Source organism: Neolamprologus brichardi, chromosome 10 (assembly GCF_056152115.1).
Source record: "Neolamprologus brichardi isolate AB-2024 chromosome 10, ASM5615211v1, whole genome shotgun sequence".
Lineage (NCBI taxonomy): Eukaryota > Metazoa > Chordata > Actinopteri > Cichliformes > Cichlidae > Neolamprologus > Neolamprologus brichardi.
The window spans coordinates 4,460,149-4,478,351 of NC_142113.1; the positions used below are offsets into that span (position 1 = coordinate 4,460,149).

At 40.9% G+C, this 18,203-nt stretch overlaps 1 protein-coding gene across 1 annotated transcript; it reads right to left on the minus strand.

The window, feature by feature from the left end:
- Positions 1–4,200: 4,200 nt before the first annotated feature.
- On the minus strand, positions 4,201–5,754 carry LOC148100810 (uncharacterized). The gene is made up of 2 exons (XM_087846953.1): positions 5,261–5,754; positions 4,201–5,101 (listed from the first exon to the last, which is right to left on the minus strand). Exons 1-2 carry the CDS (start codon positions 5,752–5,754, stop codon positions 4,201–4,203), a joined length of 1,395 nt encoding a protein of 464 aa, XP_087703079.1.
- Positions 5,755–18,203: the final 12,449 nt, after the last annotated feature.

An 18,203-nucleotide genomic window follows, 5' to 3' on the forward strand; every position in this document is an offset into this window, starting at 1 on the left:
CTGCAACTCTGCTTCCTGGTCCCAACTCTGGATAGTCATGTTTTGAGGGGTTTAATAAATTTGTCGATATTTCTAGAAATGAGAGCTGCTCCATCCAAAGTGGGATGGATGCCATCTCTCCTAACAAGACCAGGTTTCCTCCAGAAGGTTTGCCAATTATCTATGAAGCCCACATCATTTCTGGGACACCACTCAGACAGCCAGCAATTTAAGGAGAACATGCGGCTAAACATGTCACTCCTGGTCTGATTGGGGAGGGGACCAGAGAAAACTACAGAGTCCGACATTGTTTTGGCAAAGTTACACACCGATTCAATATTGATTTTAGTGACTTCCGATTGGCGTAACCGGGTGTCATTACTGCCGACGTGAATTATGATTTTACTGAATTTACGTTTACCCTTAGCCAGCAGTTTTAAATTTCCTTCAATGTCGCCTGCTCTGGCCCCTGGAAGACAATTGACTATGGTTGCCGGTGTCTCTAGCTTCACATGTCTGAGAACAGAATCACCAATTACCAGAGTTTGACCCCCAGCGGGTGTGTCACCGAGTGGGGAAAAACGGTTAGACACATGAACGGGTTGGTGGTGTACCTGGGGCTTCTGTTTAGGACTATGCTTCCTCCTCACCGTTACCCAGCCGCCTTCTTTCCGCAGCTGCTTGGGATTTGCCGGGGAACAGCTAGCGGGGCCTACGCTATCTTCGGCTGCACCAGCTAAAGGGGCCTGGCTAGCTAAGGGTGAGAGAAGGGTGCAAAGCCGAGTCTCCAGATCAGTAATCCTGGCCTCCAGAGCTGCAAATATGCTACATTTGTTACAGATATCATTACTGCTAAAGGAGGCCGAGGAGTAACTAAACATCTGACACAATGAGCAAGAAAGTGCAGAAGGGACAGGTGAAGTAGCCATGAAGCTAACGGGTCGGCTACGAGCTAAGCTAGCGAAACAGTACAGAGACAGTGAGTGAATACTTTGGCTATAAATTAGGTAGTGAGTACACAGAAAGTGTGCTTCGGATGAAGCACGTGAAGATTATACTGTGGAAAAAAAAGAATGTATTTAAAAGTTGTTAATTAAACTGCTAAGCAAATAAGCTACTCAGAAACACCACTGTGTTTGAGCAGGAACAGGAAGCGATACTATACCACAGAGCGAGCGAACACCAAGTGACAGCGCCACCGACAGGACAGGAGGAGACAAACCGATTAGAGCTGGGCGATAGAACAATAACGATATGTATTGCGAAATACCTTTTTCTCGATAGAAAAATTAAATTATTGCGATAGACCTCATCTTTCTCTCTCTTCCTCTCTTATAAAAAATGAATAGCCAATACAAATTAAGTAGTGCAGAGCCGAACCAATCACAGCCGCAGCATCACGTCATGTATCTTGTTATGTACAGCTCAAGTGCCAAGCCGCGCATGTGTATTTGTTTGGGAAGCAGCCAGCCGCCGTGAGGCCGGGTAATGGAGAAAATGAGTGTTCCGACTAGAGAAAAGTCTAGGTGACCAAGTTACCGAAGAGAGCACAGATGACGGTTCCAATGCCGGAGAGATTGTCGAAAGGAAAGGCCAGAGAAGTTCTGTAGTGTGGAGGTTTTTCGGCTATTTGAAGTCTGACAAAAAACAGAGTAACGGGCACTGTAAATTGTGCCGAAAGCATGTTTGCACAAAGTCTGGAAATACAACAAACCTTTTTTATCACCTGAAGCAGTACCACCCACGCTCAATCTCTGACTGAAAGCGCTAATTCGTCATCGAAAACAACCAGGGGAATCCCTGTGAAGCAGCAACAGTCAATTGAGTCTGCTTTCTCCAGCGTCTTACCATATGACAAAAAAGCTAAGAGACATAGCAACATAACGAATGCCATAGCTTACTGTCTTGCTAAAGACATGCTACCAATAAACACGGTCCACAATGAAGGATTCAAGCAGCTAATTAAGGTAATGGATCCTCGTTACCAACTCCTTGAACATAAACATGTCTCTCAGACAGCGCTTCCAAAGCAATATTATATAAGTTAGTCAATTTTGTCTCTTCTTCTGTAAAATAAACTAAGATTTATTCTTAGAATTAATATTTTGTTTCTAAGTGGAACTGACAATTTAGTAGTCTGTTTTGTTTGTTCTATTTTGAAACTTAAAGGCTTTAGCGGCTACTTTTTGTGTAGTTTGTAATATTTGCCTTTATTTTGCCTAAACTGAAGCCTCATTTTAAGTACATCTGCCCTGTTGAACTTATTATGGGAAATAAATATTGAAATCAAAACAAGCTGCTGATTATTTCACATTTTACTTGTGAGCAACAGCACATTTAAATCTTACATATATAGTTATTTGGCTTATATCGTGATATATATCGTTACCGCACATGCTCAAACGGTCTCATCAAGTCCCGATTTAATTCGATTTATGCTGTGTTATCAGTGTTTGCATTGATAGCATGGCTGTGGTGTCATATCAGTGTATGCTCTCGGTGTTTGCTGATATCAAACTGTGGTATGAGGACCACTGTGGGTTGATCTTTGTAGTGATACTCACTCCTTTTTTTTTTATTTAGACCTGGTTTAATTCTGGTATAGTTGAATATTTGTATATAATCCCCGCAGCTGTCAGACTCTATAACAGGGGTCACCAGCCTTTCTTAAAACTGAGAGTTAGATAAAATTGTGAACAGTTTGGTTCATCTTTAGTTATATGGTTCTATCCAGCATATTCTATCTTGATATGCTGTCTTATCACAGGCTAATTTTTCAAAAATATTAACAATGATTTATGCAAGGAAAGGGCTACATACAACTCTTTATTTCTATTAATGTCTTACTTCATTCCTACCTGATTGACATGTTTAGGAATTATGAGTGATTGGCTCACTGTAGTGGTAAAAGTTGCTACCAATCAAATTATGATATGTTAAAGTTAAAACAAAACACAACTGACTGTTTTATATTATATCTAATTTATATTATGTAATTATCCTTATAATTACAAAATGTTTTATGTAAGATTTATGTTTTGTAATTTAAATCTGACATCACAAAAGTATTTTGGAGTTTGAATATTTTGTAATTTTTTGTAATTTTGTAACTGCAGTACACATAATATTAATTTTGAACAATTTTGTCCAGGTTCCTTGACACCAGGGACTCCTCCAGGACCATCGCGTTCAGTTACAGAGTCGGTGTGTCCACAGTGTGCCAGATCATCCCCCAGGTAGCGACGGCCATCTGGGACTGTCTAGTGGACGACTTCATGGCTGTGCCTTCACCTGGAGACTCATAGAGAAAGTATATACAGTGGTCCCTCATTTATTGCAGCAGGGTTTCTCAGAATAACTAGCCCCTCGCCACACACTTTATACACTTTATTTATTTATTTATTTTTTACACACACACATGAAGATTAGTCACAGTTCTCACAAGTTGATTCTCACAGTGCAAACCTTTGTAGATTTCAAAACGTAAAAGTATCATTATGCCGTGTTTTTTCTTCGTCTTCCTGCCAATTTTGTGCTTCTTTTTCCCTCCAGGAGTGATGATGTCATCATCACTCCATAAGCCAATGAGATTATCACATGACATTTATGAACAGGGATATCTCTTTTTACAGTAACTGTTTTCAATTTAACGTAATATTTAAGTGTTTCTTAGTTTTAGACTAGTTGGTTAGTCTATTTCAATGTTTTAAACCATATCCCAGGTTTTTACTTCACCATTTATAGAGTTTTAACAAGCAAATAAAAGACAGAGCTTAATTCTGTAAAGATTAGATGAAAAATACTCAAAGGATAAATTCAATTGGTTTATTATTTTGTTACATAAGTTGAAAAAAGTAAAACAAGTAACTACAGAAACAACATAAAAGGAAACTTAAACAATCAAATAAATAAATGAAGGGGGGGGGAGGGGTAAGGGGGGTAGGGGGGAAGGGAGGAGGAGAGAAAACCCCAACAATCCCCTCTGAGCAAGCACTAGGCGACAGTGGGGAGGAAAAACTGCCTTTTAACGGGCAGAAGCCTCCAGCAGAACCAGGCTCAGGAGGGGGCAGTCAACTGCTAGGACTGGTTGGGGGGGGGTGAGGGTGAAAAAAAGAAAAAAGATTAAGAAGGTAGGGAATATGTGTTAGGAGAGAAAGGGAGAGGGGGGACAGGAGAGGTGAAAATTAAGATGGATCACAGGTGGAGGAGGACGAGGCTAAATCATCTGAATAACCAGCAGACGCCTCGTTTCTTCATTTCCAGGTATTTTTCCATGAGCGCTTTTTTCTCCAGGATAAGGGTTCTCAACTGATCGTTTGTTTCTGCATTTTGCTCCTCGAGTTGCTTGCATCTTTGCTCCATTTCTTTTAATCCTGCTTGTTCTTTTCTAGGCTTTTCTTTCGGGTCTTTGTATGTTGCCTCCTCCATTGGATTTGCCTTGCACATGTCTGTATTTCTCTCTTGTTTTTTCTTGTGCATCTCTTCTATCAGGTCAATTTTTCTCTTGAATACTTGATGCATAAGCAGCAGGTATTCATATTTTTTCTCTTGTTGTTGCTTTTGTGCCTGCATTTCACTTATTTGGCTCTCCAAGTCACTGACCCTCAACAACATTTCATTCATGAGCTCTGAGTGTTTTTTCCTCATTCCATCGATCGTACACTGCATCTCTGAACATTGTCTTTCCAGTATTTCCTTTTCTCTTTCCAGGTCAGGTGTTTTCTCCCTCATTTCATTACAAAATTCTCGCAGTTCTAGATTCCTTCTCTCAAAGTCCTGGAGAATACGTTTTTCTTCTTCCTGTTTCTCTTTTTCTTCAAGAAGCTCTTTATTTTTGCACTCTGTTTCATCAAACCTGACTTTCAGCTCTACGTACATTTCCCTCATGGCTTTGAGTTTGTCCTCCATTGGTATTTCTGTTTCTCTTTCCAGTTCAGGTTTTTTGTCCTTCATTTCATTACAAAATTCTCGCAGCTCTAGATTCCTTCTCTCAAAATCCTGGAGAATACGTTTTTCTTCTTCCTGTTTCTCTTTTTCTTCAAGAAGCTCTATATTTTTGAACTCTGTTTCACCAAACCTGACTGCCAGATCTACGCACATTTCCCTCATGTCTTTGAGTTTGCGCTGCAGTCGCATTGTCTTTTTTCTTTCCAGTTCAGATGTTTTTTCCATCATTTCATTACAAAATTCTCGCAGTTCTAGATTCCTTCTCTCAAAGTCCTGGATAATACGTTTTTCTTCTTCCTGTTGCTTTTTTTCTTCAAGAAGCTCTTTCAGTTTGTGCTCCATTTGTATTTCCTGTTCAGTCTTCTGTTGGCGGATTTTTTCAATTGTTTTCTCAGCTTCATCGAGCTTTCCTTGAAGTATCTGTATCTCCTCAATAGTAGCTTTCTTTCCTTGAAGCTGGGCAGATGTTTCTTTTAATTCGGCACTCTGTGTTCCCGATGAAAAAATACGGGAAAAAAAATTATTTCGTCCTTGACCAAACTTCATTCCCTCATTGATAATTTTTATATCAGGCTGCCGTTGCTGTTTTCCTTCCAGGTCTTTATTTCGTGCTTCCAATTGTCTGCACTTCTCCTCTAGTTGAAGCTTCTCTTCTTCAATTTGTTTAACTTTGTCATGGAGGTCAGAGTTTTCCTTCTGACTTTCCTGTAATGCCCTTTGGATTGATAAGACAACATCCATGGTTATTTCTCCTGAAGAGATTGGCTGGCCAGACCACGAAGGAGAGGCAGCATTATTTATTTTTCTTTGTCGGCGTTTTCGTCCCATGTTGGAGCCTGTGCACAGTGACTCTGAAAAGGCTTAGAAATATTTGCAAATGTATCTCGTGTTGAACGTTTGAAGTCTGCGAACAAACTGCTTTAAAATTGCTGCTTCTGATCCCTATTTATAGACTTCAGAACTTCAAAGGATCAAAGGTATTAATGATGTCACATCTTGTGACATCATCATTCTGTAAGCCAATCAGATTGTCACATGACATTTTAGAATGGGGATGTGTGTTTTTTTTTGTTTTTTTGTTTTTTTTTAAAGTTTTTTTTGAGTTTTCACCATTTGCTCCAGGAGCTGCGCCTGGATGACGGCTGCTTTCAGCAGTACTGTAATGTTTGCATGCCTCAAACATTAATGATGACACCTTCAGTATTTCTCAGTTCCATTCTTTAATTCTCAGGCTTGCAGCAGCAACACAGTCTGCAGCACTAACTTGTTCATCTACCGTTTTCTGTTGTCTCCTTTTTCTATATCCTCCTTCTGCCTTACATTCGACCTTTCAAAATAAAAGTTCTGTAAACATCACAATCACCTCCTTTTTTTTTTTCTTTAACAAACTTAGGTACTCAGTGAGGTGAATTATTATTCGGAACCTATGATAACAACACCTAATAAAATTACTGAACGTTCTTATTACTTGAGTTTCTCCACACCTAAACATCACTTAAATAGCACTGCATTTGCACAGATCTCTGACTAATCACTATCAACATTCAACACTAGAATACTGGTTACAGTGTTAGATTCAGGAACAACAAACATGTTACACGCAGCGTAACCTTTAACGGGTCACTCAGATATTCAAGTCTTAGATCTGATGTAATCAGACAGATGCATAGGTACGCGTCTGTTTGATCTGACTGGGTATCTGGGCTTGTCTGTTAAGGCGGGGTCGACATGTCGTCCAGGTGGGGCATCTTCAAGTCCATGTCTGATTTTCTTGAAGAATGAGGCATTCCTGACAATTGAGTGTCCATCCCTTGTAGCTGTAATTTCAGAACCCTTAACTTTAGTCACTTTATAGGGTTTTGCATTGTATGGTGTGGATAATTTGTTGTGCTTGGGTTGGCGATGCAGCACTGTGTCACCCAGACTTGGTGAGTGTGGTCTGGCGCGACGAGTTGCATCTGCGATCACCTTCATCTTGATCTTTGCACTATCATCCCTTGCTCTCACTTCAGCATCTGAACACTTCCGTGGAGTGGTGTTAACGAAAGGGAGCTTGGTGTATAGCTGGCGTTGAAACAGTATTTCAGCTGGTGAGCTCGCTGTTGTGCAATGAGGTGTAGATCTGTACTCACGAAGAAAGATGTTTAGTCGCTGTCTCCATGGAGAACACGTTGTCAAAGACTGGGATAACAGAAGATGTTGATGTTGAGCGTACACTTTCAGCGACTGGATAGCGAGAATACTCGTCTGTGATAACGAGCAGGTATTCCCCCGTAGGGAGTGGTCCATAAAAGTCTGCACTGACACTGTGCCAGGGCGTTTCGGGTAATGGTGACGTCTGCAGAGGGTCAGTGTGTGTGACAGGTGTGCTAGCTTGGCATGGCAGACAGTTTTGAGCTGCAGATCCTGCTTTCCGATCGATCTCTGGGAACCATACTTTGGTACGTGGCAGCGCTTTGGTCTTGACGATACCCTGGTGCCCTTCGTGTGCCAGTTGTATTGCTCTTTCTTGTAGGACAGTTTGAAAAACTATCCTCGTGCCTCTGAGTATGAAGTCAGATGAGTCAGCTACTGTTAGTTCACTTTGAACATGTTTGAATGATTTCAAAATGTCAGCATGCTGGGATTTATCTGTTAGATGCCATGTGTTGTTCCTGATGTGACCGATGACTTCCTGCAGAACCTGGTCTTTCAGAGTCTCTGTTTTTATCTCGTGAAGTGTCATGGCTTTTGGGGTGGAGTGATAAGAGAAGAAATTGACATACTCTTCTGCAACCTTACATGCACGAGCACTTTCATTCTCCTGTGTTGGCACTGGATGACGTGACATAAAGTCAGCTGGATTATCAGCACCTTTTCTGTATTCCACTCTGAAGTTATATGGCTGAAGTCTCAGTCCCCATCTTTCTATTCTGGCAGGTGGTTTTGATCTTGGGTTATTCCAGATGATTTTGAGTGCCTTGTGATCGGTCACCAGTGTGAATGGATGTCCATAAACATAGAAATGGAAATGTTCGCAACTCCACACAATGGCGAGTGCTTCTTTCTCAGTCTGCGAGTATCTCAACAGAGCTATCGAGGGGCTTGAAACATGGTGCCTGTGTTTGGCTTGGCCGCTGTTGCTGCTCCGTGTTTTTGTCGACTGCTTCAGTATATTGTTTTTTATCTTGTCATCTCATCTGTGATATATCATGAAGGTCTAATTGCTACTCTGATCTACAGTTCACATACATTGTTGAGTATCAAAATATGTATGGAAAACAATTTTGACAGCTGGCAGAGCTACCACCAGGCTTTCCCTCCGCCGTTTGTCTGCCCTCCTCCCTCTCCCGACTACCGGTACCTGTTCTTAGCTCCAAACAATAACCCAGGAGCAAAAACAAGGTTAAGGAGGTCGTCTAGAAGGGGCTGTAGGTCTGGTGTCCAGGCTAAAAGGAAACGCGCCCGACAGAGGGGATTTCTTCCGCTCCATGGTAGAGAACGTCTCCGGTATTTGGTACCAGTTCCCCTCCAGCACGCGGATAAGGCCGATCGGTTACCACCTACCCGGCTTTTCATCACGGGCGAACAGAACGATTACCTGGATCGGCGTCTTGTCTGGAGATGCGGGATGTTTTCACTTTGGCCTATCATTCTACAAGACCACAATTCCACAGCTAGAGGTACCGGGAGACTACGTCCTCATTCCAGGTGTCTGCTGTCAATTCCCCGTCAATCAGCTGTTGATGACGTCAGCCTGTCACCTCCGCTTCAGATCGCTCTCCTGAACGCTCGCTCCATAGCCAACAAATCATTTGTACTGAATGACTTTTTTAGCAGTAATAGTCTGGACTTCATGTTTCTCACGGAATCTTGGCAGCGGGAGAATGAATTTATCCACCTTAATGAGCTCTGCCCGGGCGGCTGTCGCTTCATCGGGACTCCGCGTTTGGACCGTCGTGGTGGTGGTCTGGTCACTATTCACCGAGACAATTTCGCTTGCAGGACTGTGGACTCTGAGTTTTCCCTTCCTTTGAGTCACAATTTCTTAAGGTTGGTTCTTCAGATATATTTTATTGTGTTTTAATTTACCGCCCTCCCGGCCCCGCTGGTGTTTTTATTAAAGATTTTACGGACTTTTTATCTTCCATTATTAAACTGGAGAAAGTCTTAATGATTGGGGATTTCAACCTCCACGTGGATGATCTTAGCTGTAGCATGGCCTCTGACTTTTTATCTATTAAAGACTCTTTTAGTTTTATTCAGCATGTCTCTGGGCCCACCCATGTTAAAGGCCACACCTTGGACCTTGTGTTTTCTCTTGGCTTAGACATAACTAATGTCTGTGTTAAAGATGTATAAGGGAGTGACCATTCCTGTGTTTCTTTTAGTCTTAGCTTCCCACTGTACGCACCACCTTCTAATCTCATGTTCCATAAGCGGTTCATAAATCAGGATGTTGCTTTGAAGTTTTCTAATATGTTGGACCCTCATGTGATTAGTGGCTGCACTGATGCTGATGTTGCTACACAGTGCTTTAATAATCACTGCTTGGAGATTTTAAATTCAGTGGCACCTATGAAATCTGTCATTGCTGCCCCAAAAAGAGCTCATCCATGGATAAATAATGATGTAAGGAAGGTCAAAAGAATCTGTAGAAAAGTAGAACGTCTTTGGAAATCAACCAAACTCGAAGTTCACAGGCTCCACCTTAGGGAACTTTGGGTTTCCTTACATGAAACCATAAAAGCAGCCAGATCAGCATATTTTTCTCAGTTAATATCATCAAGCAAGAGAAATTCCAAGGTACTGTTTGACTCCATAAACTCTATTGTTTCCCCCGTGGTCCACCGAGTACCTGTGACATCTATATCTGAGAGTGATGAGTTTCTGAATTTCTTTGTGGATAAAGTTGATCATGTCCGTATGAGCATTGGTTCTTCAATACCATCTGTTTGTGTCTCTAGATCACCTCCCCCTCATTTACTGTCAGTGTTTAACCCAATGACCATACATGACCTTTCACTCCTGCTGGATAAAATGAAAATTACCACTTGTGCAAATGACATTCTACCTGCTGGGCTGCTTAAAAATGCTCTCTCTGTCATTGGCCCCTCTATTGTAGAGATATGCAATGCCTCTCTTTTAACAGGTGTGGTCCCTACATTCTGTAAACATGCTGTTGTTGAGCCAATATTAAAAAAGAGCAGTTTGGATCCAACTCAGCTTAAGAATTATAGGCCTATCTCTAAGCTTCCATTATTATCGAAAATTCTGGAAAAAGTAGTTGCAGATCAACTTACCACTTTTTTAGAAAAACATGAAATTTATGACAAATTTCAGTCAGGTTTCCGTAAAAGTCACTCAACAGAAACCGCATTACTTAAAGTCTCGAGTGACATTATGATGTCAGCTGACTCCGGAGCATCCTCAGTCATGGTTTTGTTGGACTTGACATCTGCCTTTGACACCATTGATCATACCATCCTGATTAACAGGCTCCGGGACGTAGTTGGTGTGTCTGGTCTGGCTTTGAAGTGGTTTCAGTTGTACCTCTCCAACAGATCTTTTAGTGTTTTTGCAAATCGGTTTATGTCACATTCTAAAGATCTGAGATGTGGGGTACCGCAGGGTTCAGTTCTGGGTCCTATTCTTTTTCTTTTGTACATGTTACCTCTAGGACTTATAATTAGGCAGTTCCCTGAGGTGTCTTATCACTTCTATGCTGATGATATTCAGCTCTATTGTTCTTTTAAGCCGATGGAAGTCCATAAACTGTCCTCTTTAATTAAATGTTTAGCTTCCATTGAACAGTGGCTTGGTGACAACTACTTACAGTTGAACTCTGAGAAGTCAGAAACATTAATTATTGCCTCTGACAACCAGATATCTCTAATCAAACAGCATCTTGGTTCTCTTGGCTCATCGGTTCACCTGAGCCTCGGGTACCTTGGTGTGATGTTTGATTCTGCCATGTCCCTAGAACAACACTCTCGCCAGTTAATTAGGAACTGCCTTTTTCAGCTAAGAAACATCTCCAAACTGCAAACTTTGCTGTCTAAGACTGAGTTAGAAATGGTTATTCATGCTTTTATTTCTTCTCGCTTAGATTATTGTAACAGCCTTTTTCTTTGTTTGAGCAAAAGGAATCTTGACCTCCTCCAGTCAGTCCAGAATGCTGCTGCAAGGCTTTTAACTAAGACACGAAAAAGAGAGCACATTACACCAGTGTTACGTTCATTACACTGGCTTCCAGTACATTTCAGAATTCATTTTAAAATCTTGGTACTGACTTTTAAAGCTTTGAATTGTGATGCCCCTTCTTACATTTCTGATCTTTTAGAACCAAACGCTCCCTCTCACAGCCTGAGATCTTCTAATCAAAGGCTGTTGGTAGTCCCACGAACTCGTTTTAAGACCAGAGGAGAGAGATCTTTTAGAGCGGTGGCCCCCAGGTTGTGGAATGCTCTCCCTACATCATTACGTTGCCTTGATTGTATTTATTCTTTTAAAAAGCAACTTAAGACTCATTTATTTAGATTGGCTTTTAATTAGATTTGTGCTGTGTTTTATTATTAATGTATTTTATGTATTTCTGTTTTATATTACTGTGAAGCACTTTGTGGTTTTTATCCTGTGAAAAGTGCTATATAAATAAATTGATTTGATTTGATCTCGTTTCCACATCACTCAGTGCTCTGCTTGCATATGCAATAATGTGCTTCATCCCCTTTTCATCTTTTTGACAGAGGATGGCGCCCAGTCCTACTGGACTAGCATCAACAATCAGTTCAGTCTGTCTGCTGGGATAGAAGTAGGACATCGTCGTGTCGCTTGTGAGACTGACCTTGAGTGCCTGCAATGCAGTTTCTTGGTCTTGACCCCATGTCCAAGGGGTGGCCTTGTGTGTGAGCCTGCGCAGTGGCTCAGAGATCGATGAGAAGTCTCTGATGAACCTTGAGCAGTAATTGGCCATGCCAAGGAGACTTTTGATGTCAGCAGGTGTTTTTGGGTTGGTGAGCGTGTTGAACTGCTGCAACCTTTTTAGGATCTGCTGAAACGCCACCTGCAGAGAGGATGAAACCAAAAAACTCAAGTTTTGTTTTATTAAATTCACACTTCTCTCGATTCAGAGTAAGACCTGACTCTGATAGTCGCTTAAAGAGAGCTGTAAGATTGCTGTCATGATCAGCCTGGTCCCTGCCAAAGACTATAATGTCATCACTGAGATTTTTGACTCCGTTCAGTCCTTGCAGCGTCGGATAAATACCATTTTGGAACACTTCAGCTGCAGAAGAGACTCCAAAGCTCAGTCTTTTATAGCGCCGAAGTCCCAGATGAGTAGTGAACGTCGTAATGTAGCGGCTGTCAGGGTGTAATTCAAATTGGTGGTATCCTGCCCCGAGATCAAGTTTTGAGAACACCGTAGATCCATTCAGCTCATGGATTACATCATCAATCGTGGGCGTGATGTGTCGTTCTCCTTCGATTGCAGTGTTTGCTTGTCTCATGTCCACACATATCCGTACGTCGTCCGGATTCTTTGGTTTTGGCAGTGTTACAATGGGTGAAACCCACGGTGTTGGTCCCGTAACCTTTTCAATCATGTCATCAGCTTCTAATTTCTGAAGTTCGTCCTCCACTTTTTGACGTAAATGAAAAGGAACACGTCTGTGTGGTTGACAGGTTGATTTTACATCTGTGTTTATGTGCAGTTTTACTTGAAAATCTTTGAGTTTTCCAATTCCCTTGAAAAGTTCTGGGTGTTGTTCTACTAGCTTGTCTGTAACAGAACATTGAGACTGAGAAGAGACCGCAGTGACAATATGGAGGAGTCCCAAGGCTTTTGAGGTTTCAAAACTCAAAAATATTGAAACCTCCTCCTTTAATGACAAAGAAGGAACACCTAACTGTTTTGTCTTGTTTTTCCACACTGCACCTGAATGCACCACACACAGGGAGAGACGTAGATGAGTGGTATGGGTAAATCTTGATGTCTTTAGAGGTCAACGTAGGACATGGTGTCAGTTTGTTGTAGGTAGCTTCAGTTAAGCAGTTAGCAGTGGCCCCAGAATCGATTAGCACCGGTATCTGGGTGCCCATTACTCTGACTTCAGTATGTGGGAGTTTAGGATGTTGAGCTGTGTTCACCACATATACATAAGCGTCATCACTGCTGGATGTGTGCCCTGTCTCCACGTGTGCAGCGCTATCTGTTACTTGATGAACAGTTTGCGGTGGCAGATTTTTCTTCTACTTCTTTCCACAATGTGTCTCTTTTCTCTTTGAGCGACATTGCTTTGCAAAATGATTGTATTTGCCACAAGAATTACAGATTTTGTCTTTGGCTGGGCAGCCTTGCTCATGAGGATATCTGCCTCCACAGTTTCGACAGCGGTTATTCGGCTGCCATGAGGGTGTCCATTTGTTTCTAGCCATTGTGTCATGCAGCTGTCTTGTCAGCTTCCATCCCTGTAGCTTGCAATTCAGACAACTCACATGCACGCCCATGATTTAATAGAGCATCCAACGTTAAATCAGGTTCTCTGAGTGCTTTTCTACGCAGCTGTGATGATGTACAGCTTTGGATAATTTGTGTTTTGATTTCTGCAGTCATGTCTGCAAACTCACAGTTTTTGGCTAGAATCCTAAGCCTGGTGTGATAGTTGTCCAACGTTTCACCTGATTCCTGCACCGCTTTCCTGAATAGATAAATCTGATACTGCACGTTTGTCGCCAACCGTTGCTAATGTGTCGTAAACGTCATGCACTTTTTCACCAGCCACATGCAGCAATAATGCTCTTAATCTCGCATCTCCAGTAATATTCATTGCCGTGGTGTAGTTTTCAAACCTCTGAAGCCATTTCGTCCAGCGAGGTCCGACGGAACCGAGGTCGGTGTCCGTGTCGAAGGGTGGAAGTGGAGTAGCGTGTGCAGCCATGTTCTTGTCTCCTAAGCTCCGGGTAGGGCAACTTCCTTCGTCTTGCTTTGGTTGTAACCTTTACTCTCGTCGCCAATGTAATGTTTGCATGCCTCAAACATTAATGATGACACCTTCAGTATTTCTCAGTTCCATTCTTTAATTCTCAGGCTTGCAGCGGCAACACAGTCTGCAGCGCTAACTTGTTCATCTACCGTTTTCTGTTGTCTCCTTTTTCTATATCCTCCTTCCGCCTTACATTCGACCATTCAAAATAAAAGTTCTGTAAACATCACAGGTACCACCGTCTTTCCCTCGCCCAGTTTGAGGGCGAGTAGGGGTGGGCGATATAAACGATATCTGATAGAAACTATATAAATTTGGCCAACGATAGAGATTTTGATTATACCGCTCTATCCGATAGCGCATGTTGATGATGTCATCAAGCTGCGCCTGTTCTGGTCGAAAGCATAGCGGCGGCTAAAACCATTATCATCTGCAAATTATGGCGGGCGACAGTCATAGCAAAGAGATAAGTACTTTTGAAATATGGGGAAAGCCAAAAACTGGGCTTCCTCCACTTCCGTAACATTGATTCATTAATGTTGAATTCTCTCGCAGCTGTTCTATTCCCATGTTGTTGCAGTATATTAATAACTAACCTCGTATTGTGGATGAATAATATCAGTTGTTCTCCTGACTAAAGTTTGGCCCGTGTATAGCATCCTGCTATGCAATTGCATTTGTCCCTGACCACCAGAATCCCTCACGTTAACTTTTAATGAGTGGAGCAAAAGTTGGCGTTCATCCTCCAGCTTCACTGTGCTAATGTTATGCTAACATAGCTGTGTCGCTAGCAATCACGTAGCACAACATTATATACCAGGTAATCCAACTTCAGTAACCCTGCAAACGCCACTGCCGTTTAGTTTTCTGTCTTTATTTATGTCAGAAGTGATAGCAGAGCTGTACGTTTGAATTAGTTTCAAAAATCTCTGTCAGAACATGGTATGAAATGTTTAGGTGTAAACTAGCGAGCTAACTTCTTGTTAACTTCTAACTCCGTTAAATTTAATAAATTCTGTTTTCATGGATGTAAAACGTAATTGTTACACCCGATAAAGCAGCAACGCTGAGGATTTAATTAAAGATGAAAGAATTTAGACCGTTTTTAACTCTTAGTGTTCGTTTGACTTTGGGACCTGAAATGGACGGAGTTTTGGACCCAGATTACTCCGCGAAGCTCCTCACTACAGCAGCCGTAATGCTCTGACAATCCATCAAGCAGTGCGGCTTACCAAAGTTGTACTAAATCATTTTTTAACAGATTCCTGCACGCAGAAATCGGTTCGAGGTCAGTAAGCACAACCAGAATTCATACATAAGGCACACTCTCGATTTTTGAGAAAATTAAAGGATTTTTTGTGTGGAAAATACGTTATACAGAAGAAAAGAATGTATATCGTTACCGCACATGCTTCAAATTATATTGCGATATGGATTGTAGGCCATATCGCCCAGCCCTCGCTTATAGTATAGCTTTTATTTTGGAAAGAGACATTTCTCTGTAATAAACTCTCTTTTCCAAATATGAGTGATTTCTCGATCAGATAGATTTATTTTTTTATTACTTTGTTGTTTCAGCAACATTAAATTTAAAAACTGTACTTTTGAGTTAAAATATATATTTAAAATTTTAATAAATGACAAATTAAAAAGGCATGAACATTTTTTTGTATCGAAAAAAAATATCGAACCGTGAATTTTGTGTATCGTTGCACCCCTAGTTTTTACATGATGTGAATTCCTGACTTTACTGCTCAATCACACAACATCTCAATAACTTAAACAGAGCTTTTTTTCTTTGTGTTCAAGTTGAAGGACCCAGTAAAACACAAGATTCAGGGACAAATTTTGAAGAAAAACTAATTGCGAGATTTGAAAGAGTCTAGTGTTTTATTATGATGTTTCACTGTATCAACCAAAATGACCTTAAAACTACCTATGCAAGTACTCACCAAAAATGTTCAGTGTAGTTTCAGTTGTTTTGTTGTTAAATCTTGTTCAAAATTGAAGTTTGTAGGTTTCCTTTCTGAGGCTCTGATGAATATGTTGTCACACGATGACGTTCAAAGGTGAAGTGCTGTCAATTCAATTCAATTCAATTCAATTCAATTCAATTTTATTTATATAGCACCAAATCACAACAAAAGTCGCCTCAAGGCGCTTCATAGATACAGAGAAAAACCCAACAATCATATGACCCCCTATGAGCAAGCACTTTGGCGACAGTGGGAAGGAAAAACTCCCTTTTAACAGGAAGAAACCTCCGGCAGAACCAGGCTCAGGGAGGGGCGGGGCCATCTGCTGCGACTGGTTGGGGTGAGAGAAGGAAGACAGGATAAAAGACATGCTGTGGAAGAGAGACAGAGGTTAATAACAGATATGATTCAACACAGAGAGGTCTGTTAATACATAGAGAGCGAGAAAGGTGACTGGAAAGGAAAAACTCAATGTATCATGGGAATCCCCCGGCAGTCTACATCTATTGCAGCATAACTAAGGGAGGATTCAGGGTCACCTGGTCCAGCCCTAACTATATTCTTTAGCAAAAAGGAAAGTTTTAAGCCTAATCTTAAAAGTAGAGATAGTGTCTGTCTCCCGAATCCAAACTGGAAGCTGGTTCCACAGAAGAGGGGCCTGAAAACTGAAGGCTCTCCCTCCCATTCTACTTTTAAATACTCTAGGAACAACAAGTAGGCCTGCAGAGCGGGAGCGAAGTGCTCTAATAGGGTGATATGGTACTACAAGGTCATTAAGATAAGATGGGGCCTGATTATTTAAGACCTTGTATGTGAGGAGCGGGATTTTGAATTCAATTCTCGATTTAACATTTAACTATCACTGATTGAAGAAAATAAGAACAACCCCAGGTTTCTCTTCAGCACTGTAGCCAGGCTGACAAAAAGTCAGAGCTCTTTTGAGCCAACCATCCCTTTAATGTTAACTAGTGATGACTTCATGAACTTCTTCACAAATAAAATTTTTATCATTAGAGAAAAAATTACCAATAATCATCCCACAGATGTAATATTATCTACAGCTACTCTTAGTACCATTGATGTTAAGTTAGACTCGTTTTCTCCAATCGATCTTTCTGAGTTATGTTAAATAATTACTTCCTCCAAACCACCAACGTGTCTTTTAGACCCCATTCCTACAAAACTGCTCAAAGAAGTCCTGCCATTGATTAATTCTTCGATCTTATATATGATCAACCTATCTCTAATAATCGGCTATGTACCACAGGCCTTCAAGGTGGCTGCAGTTAAACCTTTACTCAAAAAGCCATCTCTAGACCCAGCAGTCTTAGCTAATTATAGGCCAATCTCCAACCTTCCTTTCATATCAAAAATCCTTGAAAGAGTAGTTGTCAAACAGCTAACAGATCATCTGCAGAGGAATGGTTTATTTGAAGAGTTTCAGTCAGGTTTCAGAGTTCATCACAGCACAGAAACAGCTTTAGTGAAGGTTACAAATGATCTTCTTATGGCCTCTGACAGTGGACTCATCTCTGCGCTTGTCCTGCTATATCTTAGTGCAGCATTCGATACTGTTGACCATAATATCCTATTAGAGCGATTAGAACATGCTGCAGGTATTACAGGTATTGCACTGCAGTGGTTTGTATCATATCTATCTAATAGACTCCAATTTGTGCATGTAAATGGAGATTCTCAGATTCTCTAGGTTGTCAGATTCTCTAGGTTGTTACAGTTTAAACTGTGTTTCCATGTAACTGCATCATCCCATTCCACATTCCACGCCTGCATTCCACACCCACCGCCGCGCTATGAATTGTGGGATATATGGGACCACGAAGCGTGCACCGAACCACGCTTCATATTTGGGGAAATCGACGGCGCATTTGGAGTATGCATTTGAAGTACTCTTTTTATTGGGACACAGCCTGGGCTGTATCCCAATTCAGGGTCTGCAGCCTTTATTTTTTATTTTTTTAAATATAAAACTTTATTAAGAAACAGTATACAGAACATGTATACAATCAGAACAAAATTAACATATGCCAGGGGGTGTAATACAAAGAATTACAAACATTCAAATAATTTGTAATTACTACAAATAGTAATAGTTTTCATAGCCTTTTTGTTAAGTGATCTACTAATCAATTTTATGTAACATAAAACATCATTATAGTAATGTTTAAAATTAGGTTTTTTGTTACTGTATTTGCATTAATGAAAATGAAATTTAGCTAAGATAACTAACAAGTTTATTATAAAGTAAACATCTTCTTTTTTTTTTTGCCTTCTAAAGAAACAAAATACAACATTTTCCCATTTCACAGTAAAGTCT